The sequence below is a fragment of the Erythrolamprus reginae genome, chromosome 1 (assembly GCF_031021105.1).
Source record: "Erythrolamprus reginae isolate rEryReg1 chromosome 1, rEryReg1.hap1, whole genome shotgun sequence".
Taxonomy (NCBI): domain Eukaryota; kingdom Metazoa; phylum Chordata; class Lepidosauria; order Squamata; family Dipsadidae; genus Erythrolamprus; species Erythrolamprus reginae.
In genome coordinates, this window is record NC_091950.1 from 207,050,046 (window position 1) to 207,077,948 (window position 27,903).

Consider the following 27,903-nt stretch of genomic DNA (forward strand, 5'->3'; position numbering starts at 1 on the left):
CGCCCGGCTGTCACCTTCCAAAACAGCCAGGGGGCTTCTCAGCGTTCTCCCGAACACCGAACCCGCAAGTTTGGCAAAAGTTCGGGTTCGGCGTTTGGGTTCGGGAGACCGCTGAGAAGCGCCGCCGCCCGACTGTCACCTTCCCAGAAGAGCCGTGGAGCTGTCGGCCGGTCGGGAGAACGCTGAGAAGCGCTCGGCTGTTTCGGAAGGTGACAGCCGGGTGGTGGCGCCCAGCGGAGCGCCTGTTTTTGCAATTTTTTGGGGGGGGCTTGCATGCATTAATCGGTTTTCCATTGTTTCCTATGGGAAACATTGTTTCATCTTACGAACTTTTCACCTTACGAACCTCCTCCTGGAACCAATTAAGTTCGTAAGACAAGGTATCACTGTATTTGGTATCTGGAGGTGGCCGATACGGGATTTATTTAAACTGTCAGAACTCTGGCAAACTATCAAGTTTAAGGAAACATTATTACATCTATTCCGAGAGCCTTTAAACACCCACACACCCACACGCTATTTACCTTCACAGCAATTCTGTACAATAGGTTAGTTGAGAGATGATGATTGGCCAAAGGTCACCCAATGGGAGTTATCTTGGCATAGAGATTTTTAACTCAAATTACCCTATTTTACTGAAATGCTGTAATGACAATGTTCTGATTGTTCCCAGGCCTTTTAGAGTTCTTCCATGTGATGACATTTACACCAGATTCAAAATCAGATTTCCTTACTGCAATAAGCTGCAATAAATATAAATAATGTAAGGAAAATTTAAATGAGCCTTTATTAGGCGGACGGAGGAGGGAAGCAAACCTTACCTCCATTAGCTGATTTCCCTGCTCTGCTTCAGCCTGGGAACCATTTGCAGTGGAGACTGCTTTGTAGGTAGCAATGGATATTTCACTAGCAGGTCCTGGGTGAAAACCAGAGGTATTGCTAACCTCTTCACTAAACGTTTGGTTCGTATCAAGTATCAAGGAATGCTCCTCCATAAAAATGCTAGAATCAGGAAAATTTTGGTCACCACCTCCTCCTTCTTCTTCTCCTTGTTCCTCTACAAGAGAGCTAATAGGATCTGCTCCAATGTCTTCTGGCCCCGAATCTCTCTCGTAGGTTCGCTCTTCCACACTGGCCGATCGTTTGGCAACTGTGGGTTCTCCCTTGGAGTGAGCAATTGTTTTCCTAATCATTCTTTTCTCTCTGGGCTTCCCTGTAAGAAAGAAGTGTGCTTATTCTGCTTTATTCCACAGATTTGTAGCTGTGACTAAAATTACCTTTTGTAATTCATTTGGTGGAGGGAGAAGACTTCAGAGAGATTTTAAAATTATTAATTGTAGGATTAGGCCACAGGTCTGCAAACTTGGCAACTTTAAGATTCCCAGAATTCTCCAGCTGCAGAATTCTCCAGCCAGCTATTCTGGGAGTTGATGTCCACAAGTCTTAAAGTTGCCAAGTTTGCAGACCTTTGCGCCACATCTTGTGGAAGCCTGAAAATATATGTGCTGATTTATCACATCACACAGAGCTGCTAACCTCATGTAAATTCTGAAGTATTTTCCCCAAAACGTTAACATTTTTTTTTAAAAAAAATTGTATTTTAAATGGTGCTCCATTGTTATTTCGGAAACAGATCTGATGGATTCACAATCTTTTTAACGCATCACCAATGATTTTCAATAGAAGATAATATATGTAGCTCGGGGTTGAACTGTGGAGTCCTTGGTGGTCTCTGAGCTGGTTGTTTGGTTGCAGATGTTTTATATCCAACTAAGTAACATCATCAGTGCCCTAGTCTACCAACAATTTTTTTATAGTAGTGGTCAGAAAAACTAAAGGAAAACCAAAGAAGTTTCATCAGGAAAGGAGAATGAAGATGGCATAAAAGTGGCAAAATCTTGCCCCTGCTAATTTAAATGAGTATTTTCAACTTTAGAAAAATAATGCAACTAAATATAATCTCACTAAAACTCTTCCTCGCTCATTGGATAGTAGACAGTTTCCAGTTTTGCAGTACAGGTATTCATTTCTTAACTATTTTTTTTCAGTTTACCTTGAACCTGACAAACTTTTGGTAAAGCAGGTTACATGGCCATTGGTCTAGCCCTTGCCTATTGAGAAACTATTAGAAAATTCTGTAATTCTTCTCTTTCTCCTTCCCCCTCTTTCTCCCTAAATTGTTATGCAATAGCAAAATCGTACCTACAACAAACTCTGTCTGACTTTGGTATTTCTCTTTCTTCAAACTCTTTTTTTCCTTTTTCAACCCATCTCCAGCTTTCTGTGTTGGCTGTTTTTTTTGTCTTTCAGCCTTTTTGCTCTTTAAAACTCCTTCAGCCTGGAAACAAGAAAAGAAAAATCAGATCTAGAACTTTCCTTTTTAATGTCACCCTACCTTCTGTCTGGGAAGCGAATGCATTAACAAAAGCAGAGGCTAGGCCTAATCCAATTCATCCGTATTGTAATTTTTCCAGAAAGTACAGTGTTCCCTCGATTTCCGCGGGGGAAGCGTTCTGAGACCGCCCGCGAAAGTCGAATTTCCATGAAGTAGAGATGCGGAAGTAAATACACCATTTTTGGCTATGGACAGTATCACAAGCCATCCCTTAACACTTTAAACCCCTAAATTACCATTTCCCATTCCCTTAACAACCATTTACTCACCATTATTACTAGTACTCACCATTGAATAAGGCACAGTGATCCTGATATTTATAAACATAATTATTTATTAACAATAATTATTTTTTTTGTTATTTATTTGCAAAAATTATTAGTTTGGCGATGACGTATGACATCATCGGATGGGAAAAAACGTGGTATAGGAAAAAAACCGCGAAGTATTTTTTAATTAATATTTTTTGAAAAACTGTGGTATAGGCTATCCGCGAAGTTCGAACCCGTGAAAATCGAAGGAACACTGTAGCATCTTTTTCTCATCTGCACTGAGCATCTCTGAAGCGAACTCCATCAATCTATTGACTGACCAACCAACTTACCAACCTTCCTATGTCTATTAACAATTAAAGGATAAATAATAAATGAACCACTGTTGGCAGAAAGAATACATGAAGCATCTCCACATGATCTAAGAAACCCAGAAACTGGAGTCTAGGACAGACTGGTAAGAGAAAAGGGGAGAGGTTGCAAGGGAAAAGGCAAGTATTTCATGACAATTAAGAGAGATCAAGTTCAACATGTGTATTGCCTGCCAGCAATGCTAAAGTCAATCTGGAAACTGACATTACATTTGCCAAGTTCCAGTTTTTCTAAAAGTGATGAGATAATGGTACTCTGAAATTTATCACCAAATAGGTCCATGTCACCCAATCTAGCTTTATTTCTTTCCTTCCTCCCCATTTCCTCAATAACCCAGGTCCAGATGAGTTTTGTTTGTACTGTAGGCACAAGATGCAAAACCCGGCCCATACCTGTTTCAGACGGGCAACCCCAGCTGGCTGGCTGGTTGACTCTGACAATGCTGTTATGTCTTTCTCCATGCCAAATATTTCAGAAGCATACAGGTCAATTCCTGGATTCTCCATAACGTCTTCAGGGTAGTCAAAAGGTTTTATGGAAGCATGTTCAGGATTTGGAGCTTGCCTTCTTTGATAATACAATTTAGGGATCATATTTAGGTCAGATAAACTCTTAGAAAGCTCCCAAGCACATAATCTTTCTTTCACCTTGTAAGGACAGATAGCTTTGATTGACCTTTTCCCAGATGTGACATTCAAAATTTTTCCTTTCTGGTTCTGTGGGTGTGACAGGGGAAGTATACTGCAAAATCCCCATTCCCTCCCCACTCCTGGGGTAAGAATATTGCAAAATCTCCATTCCCACCCTATTGTGGGGCCAGCCAGAAGTGGTTGGTTGAAGAGACCCTGATGTTTCTGATAATGTTTGATGAAAGTACCTTGTTTCACAAAAAAGCCTTCCTTGCTTGCTTGTTCATTTATTACTGGTATTTGTATGCAGCTCTACTCTAAAAGAACTCTGAGCAGTCCAAGGCAAAGATAATAACATTATAATTATATGAACCAATAGAGCTAGAGTGTAAAAAGAAATCCAACCTCCCCCAAATATTGCAAAAGTCTATTGTTCTTAGCTATTTTAGCAATGTAGCACCTACCAGATGTGTTGGACAATAGTTCTCAAAACTGACAGCCAGTTTAGACAGTCTGGAATTCTAGAGTTTGTAGTCCAATATAGTTGGAGTGTCTCTACTAGTTAGAAAATCGACAAATATAAAGAGCCGGAGAAGCGCAGCAGGTAGAGTGCTGTACGGCAGGCCACTGAAGCTGACTGTAGATCTGAAGGTCAGTGGTTCAAATTTCATCACTGGCTCAAGGTTGACTCAGGCTTCCATCCTTCCGAAGTGGGTAAAATGAGGACCCAGATTGTGGGGGCAATAGCCTAGCTCTGTTAAAAAGTGCTATTGCTAACATGTTGTAAGCCGCCCTGAGTCTAAGGAGAAGGGTGGCATAAAAATCGAATAAAATAAATAAATAAATAAATAAATAAATAAATAAATATACAACACATTATACCTACATACATAGTATATCTCTCAGGTATCTAAATAAATCTAACTATCAAGAATTTAAAATGTTTGTCCAAGTTTGCTGATGCATCAGATCTATGCGCTTGACTGTCTTATTTTCCTACACTGAGCTCTTCTACAAGTTAGTAGCTATCCTATATACTTACATTTCAGATGTAGAAATCTTCAGATGAGCAAGACGTGGTTCATAGTGCAAGAGATTAGTTGTTCGAGCTGAGGAATCTAATTGTTCCCCTTCATCTGTAAAGGAAGGAGGGTGGTAAAAGTGCTACATTTTAGCAAGTTACACTTTGTATTGTGGCAAGTAACCAGGTAAACATGCAAATCATACAGCCAGATAAGTCATCCCTTTCTGAGAAAGTTGACCCTTCCATTAAGCAAAATGAAATGATCTTCTCAAGCAACTGATCCTGGTATCATGAACAGCAGCAAATTGTTAGTAATTTAATGTGATGTTAACTATATTGTATTTGCTCAGCATGAGAGGGGATGGTGTGGTCTCATTTGCCAAAAATAAATGTAAAGGATTTCTAATATGTTGGCTCTGTTTAAAAGTGCTATTGCTAACATGTTGTAAGCTGCCCTAAGTCTGAGGAGAAGGGCGGCATAAAAAATTGAATGAATGAATGAATGAACAAATAAAATCTGTTTCATAAATCAGAACCTATTAAGATTGATTTTGTTTTTATCCTAGTCATGCAGATAGATCCCTTAACACACAGGTCACCAACCGGTGGTCTGCGGACCAGTGGTGGTTCACCAGAAAATTTTGGTGTTCCATGGGGAAATCTTGCTAAACGGCACCCGGTCCAGGGAGCAGCTGGAGTTTGCCATCCATTGCAGACACAATGGACACTTGACTTCTGAGGTTGGTGGCCTTTGGTGGAGATGCAACTACTGCTGCTCTGGGGCTGAGAAGTGGGGCAGCAACAACAGTGGCAAATGTATGTCCTGGAGTGGCACATGCATTTTCAGACTTCCCATCGGAACCAGAGGAATAACCACAACTACCTTAACAACTTTAGGCGCAACTTTATTTAGCAAACTGGATATAATTTAGGTTGTTGGCTATTTTATGGTGAATATATACAATTTTGATTCTTCCCGTTAAATTTATAAACCCTTCTCAAATTTGAAGTGTGATGAAATCCATTTACACATTTGAAGATTCTTAAGAATGCCATTATAATCAACCATGATCTTGTCATCCTTGCCATATTTTAATCGCCCCCACCAATCAATGTTATTGATTTTCTTTATGTGTAATTCCCCCCCTACCAATCAATGTTATTGATTTTCTTTACGTGTAAAAGACTTATATGGCTGGTCATCTTATGTACTATAACCCCGGATGGCTCACAAAATAATAAAACATCAAAGAATATTTAGAAATCATTAACAGGCAACTCCTGGCACCCTCCCTCCCACCCACCCACCCCTAAAAACATTATTCCATAGATGATAATAGGTGGCGGTGGTGGTTTCTGATCTTCAGCCCCATTCTACCGCAATCTGAAAGCTTAAAGTGATTTCTTCAGCTAGCCTTATAAAGGCAGTGCCTATATGTGTTTTGCTTTTTGTGACATTACCCCTATCATATGTAAATGCTAATTGATTGCATGGGAGCCCTTTTTTAGAGTGAGCTTTTGAGGAGAAGAGGGCTACTGTCTAAAATAATTACAATCACATTGGCTAATTCAAGAGTATCACATGGCCAAAAACCAAACAACAAAAAAATTGGTGATGCTAGCTTTAAAAAATTGAAGTCTCTGAATCTGTAGCATTCAGACAAGGGGCTCCTTGCAACATCAGGGAACATCTGGAAGGAAACAACTTTGCTATTCCAGTCCCCTGCATGCAGACAAAGCACAGTGAGTTGTAGTTTTAAAAGTGAAGTCTCTGGAGGATTCTGGTTTGTTTTTTTTTTTTTTAAAAAAAGCTTAATTTTACAGGTTTTTTTCTGCCTATATTACCTGGGGAAATCTGGGTACTGAAGTTCCCATATCTTAAAGGTACCAAGGTCAAGAAATACTGAACTAGATCAAAATCCTAAACTGAACAGACTTTAGCTTGATGTTGTAACAATGGGCTATTACCAACAGATGGAACTCTTGATCCAAGAATAGACAAACCATACAAAGTGTTTCCTCAACCTCTTGATTTACAAGGGAAAAGGAGCAGTTGCAAAGCTTTAGTATTAAGTCAGCTGACTCAGTATGATATCCTTCAGGTATATAATGTTCTAAATCCCATTTCATCTAACATCATCCCTGCCCAGAATGACAACCTAAAAGGACCAAAGGATATTTAGTAAGGAAATATTGTTTTAAAGAAATGCAGACATTGCTCTTGTTACAATCTTTGGAGTTATGAACTTTTGCTATTAAGAATAAACCTGTCCACAATTCCAACCTGCAAGGTCCCAAAAGTTGAGAGTTTTCAGTATGCTGCACATCTATGCTTGTTTGGACTTGCAAATAAAATGTATTTACAATTAGCCAGTTGGAACATAACCTCTGTTTATAAATAGAGCATTCTTGTTACTAAAATATATTTTGAAGTATTCTTTGCTCTGGCTATCATGTAACAGCTATTGATGGAGTTGGTCAAGAGCAACCAGCTACAATTTTACACAATGTTTTCAGTAGCCTCTTAGATAAATTATGAGCACTACAGAAGATCCTGCATTGACTTTCTCTGAAGAAAGAACTGTTGAATTTAGTATCCTGTCAATGGGTACAAGATTTCAGTCTGAAGATACTGATCTGATACCTTTGCACAAAAATACGGAGAATGATTTTTTTGTGTGCAGCCTTAGTGTACACCCTGTAAAAAGACAAAATAATTCTGCAACAGAGTACTCAAGACTTGTTATTTAAAATTTATTGGCCGTCCAATTTCAATGAACTGAAGTGCTGTTCAAAACTGGAGGAAAAGCATAAGAAACAGTTAAAACATTAAATCGGCTAAAAAGATTAAATCATGTAAAAACATTAAATAATATGACCAGCCCAACATTAAATCAGATGAAAAGTCCAATAAATAAATAGCCATGTAATGTGTGACAGCTGATAATATCTGATGTAGTAGGAGTGGTTGCAAGAAGAGGAAGTATAAACCAGTTATTTTTAGCCAGCAGAGCTCTGAGATATATAACCATATATTTCTAGCCTATTGGAAGCCTTAGTTTTTATTGTTATTACTACACAGCAGCTCCCAGGAGCACAAAGAATGTCATTAAACTACAGGTAGGGGACTGTCTCTCAATGATGGCTTGTTTGTCCTTATCAGCACTTAGAGAAAAGGCAACTACCCCTGGTGCAATAGATTAAACGTCAGAGTCTTCTGTTTAAATTAGATCCTCATCCTCCATGTGATAAATAGGCCATTTAAGAAATAGAAACTCATTCGTAGTCAGACTTCCCAGGACTACAACTAGGACAAAGATATTGTACAAAATGGAGAGTTCTAACTACACTTCAAAGGTATTTCAGCACAGAGTGATGGAATATTTTGATTGCTTCACTATGTGCCCAGATAATTGCCAAAAATGAGAGATAAAAACAATATTGACCATATGTCTAAATACCAGTAAATCAATGAAGCACTGAGTTAGACTTTGGACTTTTTGAAATCTAATTGGGGGGGGGGGAGACTTTATGGCATCTTGGCTCTGTCATTTCCACATTTGCCTGGCTGTTTGCCAAGCACCACTTGAAAGACACTGGTGTCAATACTAGTGAGGCAGAAAAGTGACTCCCACTATCTGATTGATGGAACTGCAGAGCAAGCTGCTTTGCACAAACATCTATCTCCTATTTAAAGCAGAAGTGATAGAGAATTTGTGTGAATGATAACAACCTGGATAAACCAAAGTATTTTAGTTCCATTCCACTGAGGATCACAGTGACAAAAACACAAGAGTTCTTACTCAATATACAAAATAATTTGGAGATTGATTAATAAGGCAGGGCTTATGTGTAGCTGTCTTTAAAAGGCAAAAATAGATTGTTTTCAAATACAGTGGTACCTCTACCTAAGAACGCCTCTACTTAAGAACTTTTCTGGGTGTTCAAGATTTTTTTGCCTCTTCTCAAGAACCATTTTCTACTTAAGAACCCGAGCCTGGAAAAAATTCCCAGGAAATTTGAGAGTGGCACGAAGGCCCGGCCAGTTTCCTGCCATTCCCCCTTTAATCCCAGCCATCTCAGGCTTTTCTGGGCTGCCAGAGGAGCCTTTCGGTAGTGCTTAAGGAGGCTTTGGCAGTCCAGAGCGAACGGAGCATTTTCCTTTCTCTGGGCACTTGGGGAGGGAATAAACCACTTCGCTGTGGTGACTCCCTCGCACTGCCTCCCATACATCTGGTGTGAGGTTGCCTCTTGGAACATCTGGGTGTGGAAAGGCAAAAGGGGGCACTTTGCTCCGGATGGATCAACTCGGTTTCAGCCAAACTGAGGAGTCACCAGTGAAGGAAAGACGCCAGCTACAAAGCGAGAGCGCGAGAGGAGAGGGGAGCCCTTCAGCATGGGAAGGAAGAAGCATATAGCAGAAGAAGCAGCAGTCGCCTTTCAGTCAAAGGAACAGGAGGTTCCCCCTCTCACCGCCTTGGTTTCTCTTTCTGGCGCAGTGTATGGGAGGCAGCCTTGTGCCAGATGTATGGGAGGGGCATGCTTCTCCTCGCCGCCTCAGAGTCCCTCTTTTTTTTTAAGCCTTAAAGTTTTGGACTTTTTTGATTCCCCTCAACTCACCTTCTTCCTTCGGCAGTGACTTCCTCCTCCTCCTCTTCTTCCTCCTCCTCCCACCCAAATTCCGACCTTTTCTTTCTTTCCTAATGGATTTGCATTGCTTCTACTTACAAACTTTTCTACTTAAGAACCTGGTCACAGAACAAATTAAATTCTTAAGTAAAGGGAACCACTGTATTCTGAAGTTTAAACAGGAAGCAAATCGTGAATAATTCGATAACAATAAACAGTAACCAAAATGCATTTTTAAAAAGTCTAAAGTGGTTAATGGTTTGTTGAAAACATTAGAACTGGATTTCAAATTATATGTTTTAAAAAGGCCATAGCAGTATAGTTTAACTTATACGTGTAAAACATAGCTATTTTACTGATAGATACTGGCCCTGTGCAAAGCACTGAAAACAAAGCTGGATAAGGACTGAGACAGATTTGACACCAAGTCAAGTAATTGTTCCTGGAAAAGGATTGAAACATTTGATAAAGGTCGTACCATGCTCTCACTTCATAGCATGGATTTGGATTTATGTACATTGTATTATACATGCACAGACACCCTCATTATGCATTTAACACATTATTATGTACATTTGGAAACTTTACAAGTCCAAATCCGAGAATCAATCACCCTAAGGGGGCATATTGGTGGCAACCATTTATAACCCTTCTTGCTGTGAGAAATTAGGGAAGCTCCATTTAAAGAGAGCCTAAGGGCCCTTCCCCCTTTGCTGAGTTAAAAAGCTGTCTACCCATTCATCAATCAGCAAAAATTAACTGCCTTCATGGCTGATTCTTATCCCACATTTGTTGCCTCCATTCTGAGTCACTGTCAAATAATGCTGTGGGTATGCAAATGTATATGGCATGTGGTTGACTATCACTGCTTTCTCTATTTAGGCACATCACTAGGGGTAGGAAAGTCAGCTTTACTCTGCAGTAGAAATGAGGCATGCCTGATTGCAGATCTTTCCCCCCAACCACTCCAAGTTTCTTGCTATATCTCCTCTTTTGCACCCTGTTCAGTTATAGGCAGCAAACATAAGAGGACTGGAAGGGAGGGGAGGATCCATTTCCCCATCAGTTCAAATGGTCAACATGTGCTTCTCTAACCTCATTGGTCACTGTCTTCCCCCATGATGTAAGGGGTGATGAAGAATAGCAGATTCTTACACACTTTGAGGTTCCTTTAGATTTTTAAACCTTTGGCAGAGCTATCTTTTCCTGCATATCTGTAGAGCTAGAAAAGTAACTTGACAGATGTGAAGACTCCCTCCCTTGGGCTTCATTGGGCTAGCTGTTGTAGGAAGAAGAAAAGGGAAATAACTAACACAAAATGAGCTCTTTGGATACAACTCTGTAGGGAGTTTTCAGAAATTGTCTCACTGTTACAGGCTTATCTTACTCACAGGAATCTCTGTGTGTGTGAATTTCAGAAGTAGAAATCAACTAGAGAAAAAACCCAAGTTGCACACAAAAGTATGCTTTAGGAACTTCCCTGGTGTGAGCAATGGGTAGCTGGGGTTGTTAAACAGTTTAGATAACAAATGTTGGAAAATCACAGATCAAGAGAATGAAATTCCCCTGCTAATGCACTGCACCAATTCTTTAGCACTGCCAGCAGCGGAAGAAAACTGTCTTTGGTTAGCTATTGTCTGATATGCACAAACAGGCCTTAGCTCAAGTCCCCTAGAAATCTAATTTAAAATTTGTTTTCCTTTTCTAAAAACTAACACCTGTCATTCGTGAGCTGCACTTTTATATTATGACTTGTATTCTGAGTTGAGATTTCAACTGTGTCTGGATGTGGATGGAAAAAACATACATAAAAGATTGAATTCTGGGTTTATATAAAATAACAGTACAAATTAAGCCCAAGAAATCTAATCTGCTCTAGGTCCAGATATCTGTAATATGGTTTCACCAATAAACCAACCCCATTTTACAGTATTTCTTATTGATCCATTTTTGAGCTCAATATTGAAAAATACTTCTAAATGTTCAATAACTGCAAAAGTAATAAATAACTAATTGTTAATCTGCATATAAGTTCAGGATAGGTATCTGAAACTAAATCGTATCAGACTTTATAGAACATCTGATTGACAGGCATGATACATCTGTTGTGAAAGATGCATGTGCTTTACTTCTAAATGCCATTCTGCTCTAAGATAAATGGCGAAATTGTGACTAGGAAGCAGCTAATATTTTGTTTTGCATACTGTAAGATATGGCTTTCTTACTCCAGTAGCTAGGATTATAAAATCATAAACTATAATTTTCAAACTACATGCAATATATGAACTATGTCAGTATCATTGGTGCATATTGTGGAGAAAAATGATATAAACAGGCAAGTTCCCTCCCCACCCCATTCAAAGTGCTGTATTGTAAGTTATCTACACCCAAATACTTGTCAGTTATTAAACAAAATTGGCCATAAGTCAATATTCCCCATATTTTAGTCCAGTTCATATAAAATATGTCGCTGCTTTGCACACATATTTATATTATCTAAATTCATAGTGCCAAGTGTTCATAACTACTACAAAATCATCTCCCTACAGCCCAAATGCGGTTGTTAAAATTATTGTTCACAAGATGGAGCATTGAAAGGGATCTAATTAGATTTCAGAAGGAAAGAACAGGAACACTCATTCTTAACATAAATAAATGTCAATCTCTAATCACTTTCTAATTCTTTCCACCCATCAAGAACTTCTGGAGTAAAGTAAGGGGAAGTGAAGAGGCTTCAAGGAACAGGGAAACAGTGCTTAGAACCAGCTCTTCAGGCCAGGTTTCTGAAATGCTGATTCAGCTTTATGTGTGAATCAAATATAGAAGTCTTTCAGTCATCATTTTCATCAGAGTTTTTGGAATTGTAAATCTGTGAACATTTTAATGATAGTGTCATGCATATGCTTCTAGAAACAGGTGACCTTATATGCACACTGCTTTGAATTCCTGGCAAAGAGGTAGATATGGATAAATAAATATTAGCTGTCACCTAATTAGCTGATTGCTTTCACTCAGTGGCTCCAGACCCAACTATTCTGATCTTGTTGACATGGAGATATTTTTGAGCTGCTATATATTCTATGTTGTTCTATCACAGCTTAAACCAGCTGGCTTTGTAATAACTGTGCCCTAGATAACTCACACTCCTCAGAATTCATCAAAGTTTATATTTTGACTGATCTTCCTTTGCAGAAGCTGCTTAAACTTACTGGAAGTAAATTGGGATTAGAGTTAATTCCTAGGGGGAGATGCTCAGGCTCTTAATTCAACTCCCCCCCCCCAATTTATTCTTGTGCAAACACAAAACAAAACATTGTGACTAATTAGGAAGGATCCTGATATATTTTGTGTTAAATTCCCGCCTGAACACAAGTTGTACAACTGATGGTATTTACAAATCCATTTAAAACATGATGGCAGTAAAATTCATTCAATGCATCATTGTACATATACCAAATGACATGGCTTAGCTAACAATGTCTGTATTGTGAATATACATAGACAATTGTTTGTTTGTTTGTTGGATTTGTATGCTGCCTGTCTCTGAAGACTCGGGGCGGCTCACAACATAATAAAAAACTGTGTACAATATCAAACCTAAGAATCCAATTAATATAGCTAACTACTTCAAGAACCCTGAACCATTTGCTTATAGAAAACACTTCTGATAGGACATAGAAGGCACACTGCCTCTATTGCAATTCCTGCCATCTGGAATAGTAACCCCTAAGATTGGCAGACAAAGTTGGCTCTTCTATGACTTGTGGACTTCAACTCCCAGAATTCCTGAGCCAATTATGCTAGCTGAGGAATTCTGGGAGTTGAAGTCCGCATGTCATAGAAGAGTCAACTTTGCCTAGCTCTAAGAGATGTGAACAGCCCAACAACCTTACCAGTCTTTAAAAGAGCATGGACGACTTTCTTTTGCACAATTCTGGGTCAACAAGAGTCTGTGTCAATCTGAGAAGGTATTGCTGACTGCAATGCTAGGGGAAAATACAGTACAGAAAGAACATCCCATATTTTCAAAATTCTTGCCTAAAACATGAAATATGTGTGGTAGTGGGGGAAATCATCAAGGAAGCAAAGCAACAATTGGCATTAAAAAGAAATCCTTCTTTTCACATGTCTTTACCCACTCTTGTTTTTCAACAGAATGACAACTCACCTCCATACATATACAACACATACATATATACACATAAATAACATCAGTTCCCCCTTCTAAATAAAAATAGCTTGACGTACTATTTAAACTATTTTGTCCCAATGGTGCTTTTTACAGGAGTAGTGCAAATGCGTGTGGAGCTTTCTTGGCTATGTCCCTGTGTCCATTCATTGATGAAGACAAGGACAGGCTATTGGGGATGACTCTGTGTTGTCAACAGTCAAGGGGCACAGGGCAGAAAACATCTTGAAGCCAAGAAGGCTCCACGCACATTTGTCCGAATCAGGTGACCCTGAAGACCCAGATAAACCTCCAGGTGGCCTCCATGACTCTCTAAAAGAATGCAAATGACCAGCTGTCTGCAAGGAGTATAAATCCTTCCATTCCCCCCCATCCAGTCAGAGCTGAAGAAGCCTCTTGGATGAGAAACAAAATGACAGTTGCCTCCTGTAAAAGCACTTTGGGACAACCATGACCTGGATGGCTGAGTATCTCCATAGATACTGTAAAGTTTAAAAGGATGATTGGTATCTCACATATCTCTTTGTTGTTGGGATGAGAACAAAAGTATGCTTACTTAAAATCAAGTTCTGTTTACATTGGAACTATTGGATATTCTGGGTGATATGCATCAAATGACTAGCAGCACCAGCACTATTTGAGGACAATTCTTCAAGTCATTAGTATGATTAAAGTTTGTAGTTAACCTAAGTGTCCAATTTGTGATGACCACAGGAAGATAGTTACTTGGAATGCGTAGAAGCAAAAAGTAGAAAGCATGAATGAAAGAAAATATTGAATTTGAATATTTTCAAAATTCTTGCCTAAAGAATATGTGCCTGAGAGTCAAAGGGATTCATAGGCCTTAATAAAGGTGGCCTGGATTTGTAGAATGATAAATACATACAAGAAAATGAATGAACATTTATTATGAATGAAATGACTCAAATGTATGTGAAAAATTGTGACTAAGTATCATTTGCACTGTGTGAGGGGTTATGAAAATCACATTTCTAGTTGATGATAATTGCATGTTACATTTGTTACAGCTCAGAGAATGATGATAATGGATGAATAGAAATCCATTATATTTCCATGAATGTAAAAAATCCAGCAACGCTTTAAATCAATGTGATCCATTTAAATGTTTTTCCATTAGGAGGCATAAAGGAATTAGTTGGATTGATTAATTATGAATTAGTGGTACTCACTACCAAACTCTGTAGTATCATCACCTAACCCCAAAAACTTTATCCTTAGACTATCCACTGATGACCTCTCCCGATTCCTAAGAGGTCAGTAAGGGTCATGCATAAGTGCACCAGCGTGCCTTCCATTCCCTGCCCTACTGTTTTTCTTTTACTAATATCATGTGTATAAATATTATTATATCTCTGTATACCACCAATACGTACTTGACAAAACAAATAAATAAAAAAAATAGTGAGAATAACATAGTAACAGAAAATGTATTTGTACTCAGAATTCCAAGAGCAAATGAGAATTGCAATAGTTTGGTGTATATTCGCTTAGAAAGGGTTTATTTGTTTAAAATGTGTGTTTTAAGCATAAGTTTACTGATGGAAAATGGAAAAGAAATGAACAATAACAATAACAACAACAACAACCACAGAGTTGAAAGGGACCTTGGAGTTTTTTTGATCCAATTCAATGTTTGATTTAATTGTTATTTATTTAAATGGCTATGAGGAATAATTGATTGGATTGTTTATAAAGAATTAGTAAAAGTTACAAGTATAATGAAAGGTCTTAAATATGAGATAGATCACTTTTTCTAGTGATGTCAAGAGTAGGTCTTTTGGCAAAAAGAACTCTGTTAAAAAAGAAAAGAAAATAGAAGCTACAGATAAAGAAAGTACAAACATTTATGAAAAATATTATGAGAGATTAATCTGTCAACTGAATGAAGGGAGATTGGATTCATATAAGAGAATAATTGCTGGAGAAATAGAGGATAACTGACTTCTATTGTACACAGAGAAAAAAGAGAGTTACAAAGAATGTAATCCAAAAAAAGCAAAGAACTGTTAAGAAATGAAAAAAATATTTTGGAAGAGGAATGAAAAGGGATAAACAAAAACCTTCCAACAAAGTGAGTGGAAATAAAGAAGACATGGAAATGATCTGGGATGACAGGGAACTGAGGGAATGCTGGAAGGAATACTTTAGAGATTTATATGGGAGTGATAATATGCCAAAGAATGAAAATGAAATTAATGCTATAAATGTTACTTTCAAAAAAATTATGCAAGTGAAGTCATATATGCTCCGAGCACATTGAAAAATGATATGGTGGCAGTTTAACAGGAGACATGTTAAAATAAAGATGTGGTTTATTTATGGGATGACTGTGGATTAATGTAATAGCTATGTGAAAGCTGAAACTGTGCCTAATAATTGGAAGAATATGGTTACTGTTTTCCCAAATAAAGAGAAAGGTAGCAAGGATGAATGCAAAACTATATGGGAATTAGTTTATCAACTGTACCCAGAAATGTGTTCAGCGGATTTCTGCCTGAAAGATAACAAGGAATGAATGTGATGAATGCTGTATGGCTCAATGTCAGGTAGGGTTGCAGGAGCACTTCAGTTTTTTACTTTTCAGCAGCTCATTAAGACTACATGAATGTGAAATACTGTAGTATTTACTGCATGTTTGTTGATTCAGATGACAGTGAATAAGCTTGAATTATCAAATAGTTTGTTCAAATACAAAGTTGACGATTGGTTGCTGAATACAGAAAGAGCTGTATTTGATAGCACTAAAGCATGTGAGAATAAATAAAATGCTTAGTGAATTATTCAATATTTCCATAATGAGCCAGGATCAAATCAAAGATATGTGATGTCTCTTTGGTTATCTGTTGTACTGAGGGATACCTGTAAATATGTAAGAAATTCTTTAGGGAAACATTACAGCTACCTTTGTCAGGGAACATTTACTATACAGTGATCCCTCGATTATCACGGGGGTTACGTTCCAAGACCTCCCGCGATAATCGATTTTCCGCGATATAGCGGCGTGGAAGTAAAAACACCATTTTTGGCTATGGACAGCCAAAAACTACCCCTCTCACCGGCTTTCTTCGGACACAGGTCCTCCTGCAGCAGCGCTGGCGGCCACCGTTCCCCGTAGGCACCCGCCCGCCGTTTGCCCGCCCGCCCGCTCGCCCGTTCGCCCGCCCGCCGCTCGCTCACCGCTTGCCTGCCCGCCCGCCCGCCGCTCGCCCGCCCGCTCGCCCTTCGCCTGCCCGCTCGCCCGTTCGCCCGCCGGCCGTTCGCCTGCCCGCCGGCCGCCCGCCTGCCCGCCGTTCGCCCGCCCGCTCGCCGTTCGCCCGCCCGCTCGCCGCTCGCCCACCCGCCGTTCGCCCCGCCCGCCCGCGGGCGAAGAGAAAGAAAACAAGGGAGGGAAAGTGAGAAAAAGAGAGAGAGCAAGAGGGGGAGAGATAGAGAAAGAGAGAGAATGACAGGAAAGAAAGAGAAAGAGAAAGAGACAGAGAAGTGATTCTTGGTGATGACGTATGATGTCATCGGGTGGGAAAAACCGTGGTATAGAAAAAAAAACCGCGGAGTATTTTTTAATTATTATTTTTTGAAAAACCGTGGTATAGCGTTTCGTGAAAATCGAGACCGCGAAAATCGAGGGATCACTGTATATGTTGTTATATTGATTGACTGTATAATGTAACCAGAACTATTGATCTGAAAATTAATGTATCAATCACCATGTGCTGTAGTTGTGTCTCATAGAGTAAATGGAATAAATGATTGCAAATTACACATCAGTGGTGAAAACTAGAATAAGATCAATTTGTGTATATTGGTAGAATGTTTATTAAAGGTGAGAGAAAGGATGAAGAAATGTTAAGATACACAAATGTTAGTAAAAAGTTAATAGGTAGCGTATGGTCCCTTTCATGGAATGAACGTTTGTCACCAAAAGGAAAAAAAGAGGCATACTTCTGCTCACTTTGTTATAGAGAAGTGAGAATTGGTATGCTGGGAGAAACAAGGTGAGTGCAATGCGAATGGGTAACTTAAGAAATGTGTATGGTAAAATATGGAGAGGTAGGAATGAATGGGTGCTGAATAACTGTAGATCAAAAAGGTAACTAGAAAGAAAGAAGTATGTTGAGGAGACTCACTCATTAGAAATAATGAATGAGGATCAAGTTGCAAAGCAACTTGAATAGAACAAGAGGAAGGGGAAGACTGGGATAGTTATGGTTGGATAATGGAGCTGAGGTGATTGATCTTCAAAAGAAAGACATGAGAAGTTTAAAAAAACAAAAACAAAGACAATATTTGTTGGTGTATAAATGTGGTTTGTGAGGATAGAATGAATGGAGAATATGTTGGACTCTCCTTAGCAGTGCACTGGATAATGGATATTTACAAGTTAGGGGTTTCTCCGTAGGACTTGTGATGCCGATAGAGGGCAAATGCCTAAGCATATTGCTTCTTAAGTTAGTTTTGTTGGGTACACAGCTGTAATGAAACGATGCAATACAAGTAGGCTTTTCCAATGAAATCCAATCTAACCACCCAGCAAGCTAGCATTGTTCAATTCAAGGGGGTTGTCACTATACATGGGTATATAGAACCACAGCCTTAATGCATTAATGAACAATACCTTGCATAATGTCACTAGCATGCCTCTGCTTCATGCTGTGTGTTTGTGACAAGCTGGAGTAAACCTTTTCCTCCTCACTCTGCTCTGGGTAGCTGTTTCTGCAGAGACCAGTTTGACTTGGCTGATGTCTTTCTCCAAACTCAGCAGAAACACCCTCATTTCCTAGTGCAGAAGACAAGATAGCAGCTTTAACTCCAGTTTCTGTTCCTGAAGCAAGAATAAATACTTTATGAGAGAAACTGAGGTAAATGTACCTGTGATGACTTCGTGATTTTCAAAGCCAGTCTCATTTCTTGGTAAATGTTGAGTCTGTTGAGTTAGGGGAAGTTCCTTTTCAAAAAAGATAAGCAAATTTTGCAAATTTGAGTTATGTTATTCTCTTGACTCTTTAATAAGGTGTGTGCTGGGGAAAACAATGTAGCCTGTTATGTTGTGCTGAGCACTTACAGCACATAAAATAACAACATTTCTTAGCTATATCCATCCTAAGTCCTTTCTTGCAAACTATATTTCTATCACCTCAGCACTTTAGGTAGATTTCTTTTTCATTTATGCATTTTAACAAGTTAATTTGTTTGGGCCATTGAGTTTTCTGCTCCTTGTGGAACAAAACGCTAGAGGTCCAGTAAATATTTAAGCTTATTTTTATGCTATCATGTCGTAATTTAATTTCATACACAGATAGTATTCAACGTATGACTATAATAAGTCTGACAATTATGGCTGTAAATGATGACCCATTGTAAATGGGTCATCATGTGACTGACCTGATTTTATGAACTTTTTATGTGGCAGTTGTAAAATGAACATCATAGTTGTTAAGTGAATCCATTATTTGTTATTGAGTATTTTTTTGCCAAAAATCAGAGGAAATTATTGTTTTTTGGCAAAAATGTCACAAATTGTCTTGTAGATGTGAGCCACCCAATCACTGCTAGACTTGTAGACTGATAAGCTGGTAATTTGAGACTAAGTACCATGTAATGGAGTGAGCTTCCATTACATGTTCCAGTTCCTGCCAACCTAGCAGTTCAAAAGCACACAAATGCAAGTAGATAAATAGATACCACTTTGATGGGAAAGGAACAATGTTCTGTATGCCTTGGGCGTATTGTCATGCTGGCCACTTGATCAGAAAAGCATATTTGTTTGTTTGTTTGTTTGTTTGTTTATTTATTTATTTATTAGATTTGTATGCCGCCCCTCTCCGAAGACTCGGGGCAGCTAACAATAATCAAGAAGACAATGTAACAAATCTAATATTAAAAAATAATCTAAAAACCCCAATTTAAGAGACCAATCATACAAACAAGCATACCATGTATAAATTCTATAAGCCTAGGGGGAAGGGAAAATTTCAATTCCCCCATGCCTGACGACAGAGGTGGGTTTTAAGGAGCTTGCGAAAGGCAAGGAGGGTGGGGGCAACTCTGATATCTGGGGGGAGCTGGTTCCAGAGGGTCGCGGCCTCCACAGAGAAGGCTCTTCTCCTGGGTCCCACCAAATGACATTGTTTATTCGATGGGACCCAGAGAAGGCCAACTCTGTGGGACCTAACCGGTCGCTGAGATTCGTGCGGCAGAAGACGGTCCCGAAGATATTCTGATCCGATGCCATGAAGGGCTTTATAGGTCATAACCAACACTTTGAATTGTGACTGGAAATTGATCGGCAACCAGTGCAGACTGCGGAGTGTTGGTGTAACATTTTTGGACAACACTGGCTCTTTGGTGTGAATTGGAGATGAGCACATTCCTAGAATTGGAACCAACTGGCAGGGGAGACCTTTATAATCGCTAAGGTCGTAAGCTGAGGGTTACCTGTACTTTATTAGCATGCAAACCTTGCTCCCTTTCCCTTTTCCCAATCAACTTTCACCTTTGCCTATTCTGATGAGTCTGAACTCCTATTAAACAAGTGTTAATTTCACCTTGATGTGGAAGCTGATGTGGATCACATCAGTGTGGTGCTTATTTTAATTTGGCTGTTGCTGCAACAACTACTCTGGAGGAACAAGGCAAAAAGAGACATTTCTGGCCTGCAAAGAAGACACAACTCTAGTTCAAACAAGATGCAGTTCAATGGAGAGAAAAGGAAGGTTCTGCACTTAAGCAGGAAAGACAAGATGTATAAGAATGGGATAGGCAGTAGCTGACTCAACAGTAGTGTCCATGAGAAGGATCTAGGTATCCTGGTGGGTCACCACTTGAGTATGAATCAGCAGTGTGCTGTCCCTTCTGACCGTATGATTCTATAGGATGGGACTGATTCAGTCTCAGAGGCAGTTAGCTCCAGATGCTGAGTACAAATTACTGACTCCTCTTTTGGCTCCTACATTCTCATTATTTTCTCCCTCAGGTAATAAGCTGAAATGAAATGAGAAAAACAGGAAGTGCTGGATTGGGGAGGGAAAGCCATTATTGAAAAGTGATGAAAGAAGCATCTGGGTAACAGCCATTGGGGAGGGAGCCTTGCCTTGACTCAGTTTCTCCAGACAAGAAAGAAAGAAAGGTGAAGAGCAAAGTTGAAGAGAGATTTCCTGCACTGGGGTCAGTTCGGCTTCATGAGGTCCTTTTGCCAGATGGATTTTAGGGGCCGGGAAGAAATCTGCCTTCTTGCAGGGGAAGAAAGAGCACAAAACAGACTTGTTTTACAGACTATTTCAATCCAGGACATGTCTTCCCTTTCAAGGTTCATAATAACTGATAGGAAAAAACCTCAACCCTGCCTTATGCTCTAAGAAAGTTGTTATCACATGGAACAGCCCAGGCATTCCCATCCTGATGCCTATAAATGTGTTAAATCCCAACAAACTTTAAACAATCTGGTGAAGGATTACGGGAAATTAAAGTACAGCTTAGCATACCTCTGATCTGCAGCAATACCATCTCTCTCATACAAAGTACTCCTTAAACTAATACAATTCAATTAAGTTACAAAACCAGGCAAGAAGTTAAGCAGCAGGAAAAACTGAAACTTTCTTTAAAGGACCACTGAACTTTAATTCTACGAAAGTGCCAGGTATCTGAAATATGAATTATCGTCTCCAAAGCAGAATTATAGTTGCTTGTATGCTTCGTCTGCAATCCTTTTCCATATTAAGCACATTGAAAGCCGGGCTGACATACCTTATCTTTGTTTTACAAATATACTGATATTGCACATAGATCTACACAGAAAGATTATTTCTAACAGGCAATGCAGACATACATTAAGATAGTGAATACCATCATTATCTCTCCCAAATACTACCGTTTCTCCAAAATAAGACAGCCCCTGATAATAAGCCTAATCAGGCTTTTGAGTGCATGGCAATGAGGCTAAGTGCTTTTCTCAGGGTTCAAAAAAATATAAGATAGAGTCTCATTATTTTGGAGGAAATATGGTAAGTCAGTATGAGTGGTCTTTAAATGTAATGCGTCAAAGCCTATCCTATCATTTTGGGGGATGAAATATTTGTTTCAAATGGGTAAATTCTAGAGAACAAGAGGTTATTAGTTATCTTGCCATTTTATTTGGATTCCTCAGATGACCTGTTTTGGAATGAACGGTATATAAGTACAATAAATAAATAAATAAATGTTGAAGGACACATGCTACCAACCCATCCTAGGCCATCTGAATTGATTCAGTGTAACAGATGGAGTGAAGGATGCTATCTAGATGTTAGCCTGTTTATATGTAATGGGCATGTGCCCAATTGTAATTTCATCTTGGCTTCTTTTTTGCACATCAGAATGTGTATTCCCCAAGCTTCATCCCAAGCAAAGTGGTGCTGTGAGAATAGAGCCCATCCAGGATCATCTTAAGGCTTAAGTTCAATTTGTTCCAATTATAATCAAAATTTATGTTATTCAGGATCTACGTTGAGGATTTAGAATTCTAGCCAGTAAAATTAAGATTGAACGTATTACACACATTTGGAATTGTATCACCATAATAGATTCCTTTGATTTTGTTTCTGAACAATTTATTATTTCCATGTTTAATTTTCTTTAACAGTGGTTGAAAATAATGTATGCTTAAACATACCAGCCTTTTATGTGCAGGTGGGGCATAGTGTCCATTCTTCAGCGTAGCAGAAAGTTGGATGGATTCCTAGAATGAAAATTACAATTATAGACATACTTAATGTTCTTTATAGATTCTCTATGTCTCTCTATCATCATGTTTGAAATGCTCCACTTCATACCATGGCCTTAAAAGAAATGGTTACTCTAGAACAGGAGTATTCAACCTTGGCAACTTTAAGACTTATGAACTTCAACTCCCAGAATTCCCCAGTAGCCAAGATTGAAAACTACTCTAGAACAGGGGTGTCAAACTCAAGGCCCAGGGGTTGGATTCGGCCCGTGAGGTGCTAAGATCTGGTCCTTGGGGCCACCCTGGAAACCTTGAAGAACCAGCCCCACAGTGCCTCTACCAGCGACAATGGAGCACAGGAGGGCTGCAGGAGGCTGTTGCATCTAAAAATGGAGATTGGGAGCCCATTTACTTTGGCAGAGAGCTCAGGCCACCATCGGTGCCCCCAACATGAGTGATGTTGAGCTGGCCATGCCCACCCCTCCAAGGTCAAACACAACCCTGATATGGCCTAAATGAAATCAGGTTTGTCACCCCTGCTCTAGAACTACAGTATTCAAACTATACTCCTCAAAACCCCTTTAAATCATCCAACGGTTCAACATGGCATTTCTATTTACACTGTATGAAATGTATGACATTAATGCATTGATTTTTCACATTGAGAAAGATTCCTGGGGTATCTAAAATTACAAATTTCCTGCTTTAAAACTACTATTCCTATGTATGGAAAGCTACTACAGTTGTCAAGAGAAAAAAATTGAAATTGTTTGCAACCCTGTAATGTTGCATTACAGGGTTGCAAACCCTGTATGTATGGTTTGCATACATATATAAGCCTGGGGTATGATATGTAAGCCTGAGCTATGAATACATATGTAAGCCTGGGCTATGAATACATATAATAATTACTCATTACTATTGGACTATCATAGACCAGCTCTGTAGGAAATGCATTTCATTTTACTTTCAGGATATCAGTTTTTCTTAGCAGAAAAGGAAAATATTTTATTCTAATAGTTGGTTTCCAAGGTGAACTGCTATTCAGTGAACTCTTGTATACCTGCAACTGACCATTGTCCACTTCCAGGCCGGCGGCATTTGCGGTGGTGCCAGGGTGCACATAAGGATCCTGTCAGCTCACATCCGACGGTGGGGGGAGTGGGCGAGAAGGTGCATGTATATTGCGTGCGCTCCCCCCCCCCACAGGGTTCCAGCATGCCCCGCAACAGTCACGGCATGACATGCTTCCAGGAGGCAAGTGGGCGACTTCCTCCATATAAAGGAGGCAGAGCGCCGCTCGCCTCCCTCTTTGTTGCGCTGCCGCTGACCTGGGGGGGGGAGCTGGGGATGCTCACTTTGCAGTTTCCCATCCCCAGCAGTGGCGGTAAGGGGCAGAAAATTTGTAGTTCAGCAACTGAGTGATCTCCTTTGGGTACCGTTTGGAAGGTGAAGGTCCGCTCCCCGCCATGGCTACAAGGCTCGGCTGGCCCGGGTATGGAGGGGAGATGCCCTTGGGGCTCACCCACCGCAGGCCCAGGGACGATTACCTGGGTGGGTGAGCCTCCCCACATGCAGGGTTGTGGCAGGGAGCAAAGGGGGGATCAATTTGAAGTTCAAGGCCCCCCCCCTTGCTCAGCAGGAGGCTTCGCCCATAGTTGCTCAGAAATGTTAGATTGGCTTTCCGCCCTCTTTCGTTTTACCTCTGCAGGTTCAGTTTAAGCTATAATAAATGTGACCAATTTACAACCCATTTCTTGTGTCCGTATGCTTACTCCACGTCCACCGCAAATAGAATATGTGAACTTCTCCAAGTCCTTGTACTAGCACATATTTTGAGTATACAAGGAACATCTTGGAATGACAATTGTATTTTCATGCAAGGATTTTACTCCTTTAAATGTATTTCTTTAAAACATTTATACAGCCACACATATTAGTACCAATTCTGGTCTTGCACTATTAAATTACTCTTTTCTGCAAAGAAGAGGACTTATGGATTCATCCCCTAGATTGCAAATGAGACTTTTACTAGTTCAGCCACACTATTCACATCCTAGAGTGAGAGTAGTTCTTTGACATCATACACCTAGAATCAGTTTTTGTTAGCTCTTCCTCTGTGGGAGATGAAGAAAAGCTTTGGCCATTTTAAATGAAGGTAGACCTAGAAGAGGAGACAAAGACCTGTTAACCAAGGCTAGAAAAAGTAAGGATTAGGATCATTTCGTTTGGGCTCTACTTAAAATAGGGATTTTATTGAAATTAGTTCCTTTTTTCACTTTTTCACTTTTTATTTTCACTTACTTTTATTGATCTTTTTAATTTTATTTACCTTATTTATTGTATTTACTTTTTTATTTTTTGGTTTTTTTCTTTTAACTTTTTTAACCTTTTAAGTTGATATATTTTTATCTACTTTTTGAGTAAATAAGGCAGCTGCACAGATTATAAAAGCGCTATCTCTCGACCACAATGGGATTAGAGGAAAGGTGCCCCATGGAAGACTGATGGTGGCAGTAGCAACCACCAAGGTGCTACTTCAAAGCAGAAGGCAAATGTCAGGCTCTTCAGTGTCAGCCTAAATGAGAAGCACCATTCTCAGAGTTTCTTTACTAACATTTATTGAAAAGAAAGAGATGAGACAGAGGAATTCTGGCAATTGAAAAACTTCTCGTATAAACTAAATGTACTCCAAAATACATTAGGGTGAAGACTTCTGAATTTTCTTTTTAAAGATCTTTCAGTGAAGTGATAGGAGTTTTCACTGATAATGAAGGAGTTTGCAGTTGTTGCTTACATAACTAACTTCTGACCTATTGGGAATTGACCCCTATACAAAAAACACATGTCCATATGAGGATTTCAACTCCCAGAATTCCCTGGACAAAATGGTGGCTGGGAAATTCTGGAATTGAAGTGTACCGATCTAAATGTTGAGAGTATTTCTGAAAAAGGAAATTTGAGGCCTCAGATTTGTACTCTAGGTGTATGGTGACTTAGCCAGATGTCTGCACCACCACAACTCTACAGGGATTATTCAATATAGATTTAGTATTGCACAAGTTGCTTTTTCCAATATATCCTGTCTCTATGCTTTTTAAAAGTTGAGTTTATAGTCTGCTGTGGATTTATCAATATGCAGATTTCTAAATATTAATTATATGAAAAAAGAGAACAGTCAGAACCATTGATCAGTGGAACAGCTTGCCTCCAGAAGTTGTGAATGTCCCAACACTGGAAGTTTTTAAGCAGATATTGGATAACCATCTGTCTGAAGTGGTGTAGGGTTTCCTGCCTAAGCAGGGGGTTGGACTAGAAGACCTCCAAGGTCCTCTCCAACTGAGTTGTTGTTGTTGTTGTTATTATTATTATTATTATTATTATTATTATTATTATTATTATTATTAAATCTTTAGATTTTCTTCCTGATTTTAATATTATAAAATTCATAGTGGAACCAATAATTCCATCTCCCTGATTCCCCTCCTTCCACTCACATTAGTGAGGTTCGCTCTAGGTTTGCTATTAACAGCTTTTTAACTTTAATTACTTATACTGTATATGGCAATTCAGACTTTTTTTAAAAAAAATCCATCACTTTAATAATATAATTTAATAATAAAACATTAGTATACGAGATGACCAAATTCAGCAGAGGAGAAAATATTCACATCCTTGGAATCTGTATAGAAGAGAGTTATGGTTAATGTAATTAGGAATGTAGGAAATTATACTAGAAATTCCTATACAATTCCTAACGGCATTATCAAAGAATCTCTTCTCTAGTACAGAAATTCAAGAGAAGGAGAAATTCCCTCTTCTGTACCCTTCTTTAAAGTGTAGCAACCTTGATTTCATTGTATATCAGAAGATCAAAGAAAACAGGGTTTAAATGATAATTATATACAATCAAGTAAATTCTTACTCTTGCTTATTCTTTATAGACATTATTTATACAAGAGGGTTTTTTGAACTTCTGTAATACTTAAAACATGTGACATTTTAGAACAAAAATAACTGAAATAATATTAACCAACATCAAGGCTGTAATTAATGCATGCTTACCTAGAAATAAATCTCAGTGAACATAGCAGATCTTACTACAATACAATACTCCAGAGTACTGTAAATGTTAGTAGAACAAACAAAGTTCTTCTAGTTAAGTATTCAAAGTGGAAGCCTAACTTTACCCCACTTTAAAATATACTGGGTGTACATCTATCCTAAATGAAAAAAAGACTTAGGTATTAAGTCTTAAATGCTCTTCTTGGGTTGTCTGGTGCGCACACACACACACACAAACAAACAAACACATATGGCTTCAATAAAATCACATGTCTTCTAGTTGCATAAGTCTTAATTTGTCCTTTTTACAGAGTAAACCATACAGCATAAAATCTGATCACGAGTAAAGTGTATTGATTATATAACATGCACAAGCCACTGTCCACTGCTTTATGAACATATCTGCAGATTCAGTTTTTAGAACTTTGTCTCAGTAAGGAAAATGTGCAATGTTTCTTTTCTGTGCTGTGAAAATACTTAATCAATTGTACTGCATGTAATGAAGATTGGACCCACTTTTCTAAAAAAAAAAAAGTTACTTTTGTCTTCTTTGTGGGATTAGTTTTCCCTCCACTGCAACTGATGTATTAAATTTTCAATAGTCAAAAACAGTACAATGAAGAGAACATGGCTACATTACTACGGAATATTATAGCATGTTGTAAGAATGTCTTTGCATGTTTTGGTTAAAAAGAGTTAGCAAAACTGCTATCTTGCATAGCAAGATAAAAAAGACTGTTCACTGGGAAGCTCTAGCAAAACAAAATAAATATGTCAAAGCAAATAGAGAAGCACTACATCTTCTCTCTTTATAGAAAATATATGCTTCTCTCTTAGAATTGTTGACTAATGGTGACTGCCTGGACAAACTCCTGAAGTTTTTTTGGCAAGATTTTGGAAGTGGTTTTCTATTGCCATCTTATTTGTTTATTTGATTTTATTTGAAAGGGACCTTGTAGGTCATCTAGTCCAACCACCTGCTCAAGCAGGAATCCTACACCACCCCAGTCAGATGGCAGTCCAATCTCCTCTTGAATATGTCGAGTGTTGGGGCATTCATGACCTCCACTGGCAGGCCATTCCATTGGTTGATCATTCTCACCATCAGGAAGTTCCTCCTTATTTCCAGGTTGAATCTCTCCTTGGTCAGTTTCCATCCATTGCTCCTGGTCTGGCCCGCTGGTGCCCTGGAAAATTGACTCCTTCCTCTCTATGGCAACCCCTCAAGTACCTGTATACTGCTATCATGTCCTCCCTGGCCCTCCTTTTCACATGCCCAGTTCCTCTCTTCATATGTCTTGGTTTTTTTAAAAAAAATGTTTTGTAAAGTACGTATTGGTGGTATACAACAATATAACAATGTTTATATACATGATGCTAGTAAGAGAGAAACATTAGGACAGGGGACAGAAGGCACGCTGGTGTACTTATGCATGCCCCTTACTGACCTCTTAGGAATCGGGAGAGGTCAACAGTGGATAGTCTAAGGGTAAACCTTTGGGGGTTAAGGGATGATACTACAGAGTCAGGTAGTGAGTTCCATGCATCAATTACTCAGTTACTAAAATCATATTTCATGCAGTTGAGTTTGGTGTGGTTTACTTTAAGTTTG

The 27,903-nt window shown here is 39.0% G+C and overlaps 1 protein-coding gene across 7 annotated transcripts in view; it reads right to left on the minus strand.

Annotated features, from left to right (window-relative positions):
* The window catches only part of KIAA2012 (KIAA2012 ortholog), a 99,454-nt gene that overhangs the window by 5,485 nt on the left and 66,066 nt on the right, over nt 1–27,903 (minus strand). For 4 of the 7 annotated variants that reach the window (XM_070732005.1, XM_070732007.1, XM_070732002.1 and 1 more), the window contains 7 exons: nt 22,176–22,241; nt 18,398–18,473; nt 18,144–18,305; nt 4,711–4,804; nt 3,432–3,606; nt 2,203–2,338; nt 822–1,213 (listed from right to left, as the gene is read on the minus strand). In XM_070732005.1, the coding sequence (XP_070588106.1) occupies nt 822–1,213; nt 2,203–2,338; nt 3,432–3,606; nt 4,711–4,804; nt 18,144–18,305; nt 18,398–18,473; nt 22,176–22,241 (1,101 nt within the window). The remainder of the gene's footprint in view (nt 1–821; nt 1,214–2,202; nt 2,339–3,431; nt 3,607–4,710; nt 4,805–18,143; nt 18,306–18,397; nt 18,474–22,175; nt 22,242–27,903) is intronic. The other 3 variants (XM_070732008.1, XM_070732006.1, XM_070732004.1) reach the window with 2 other exon arrangements.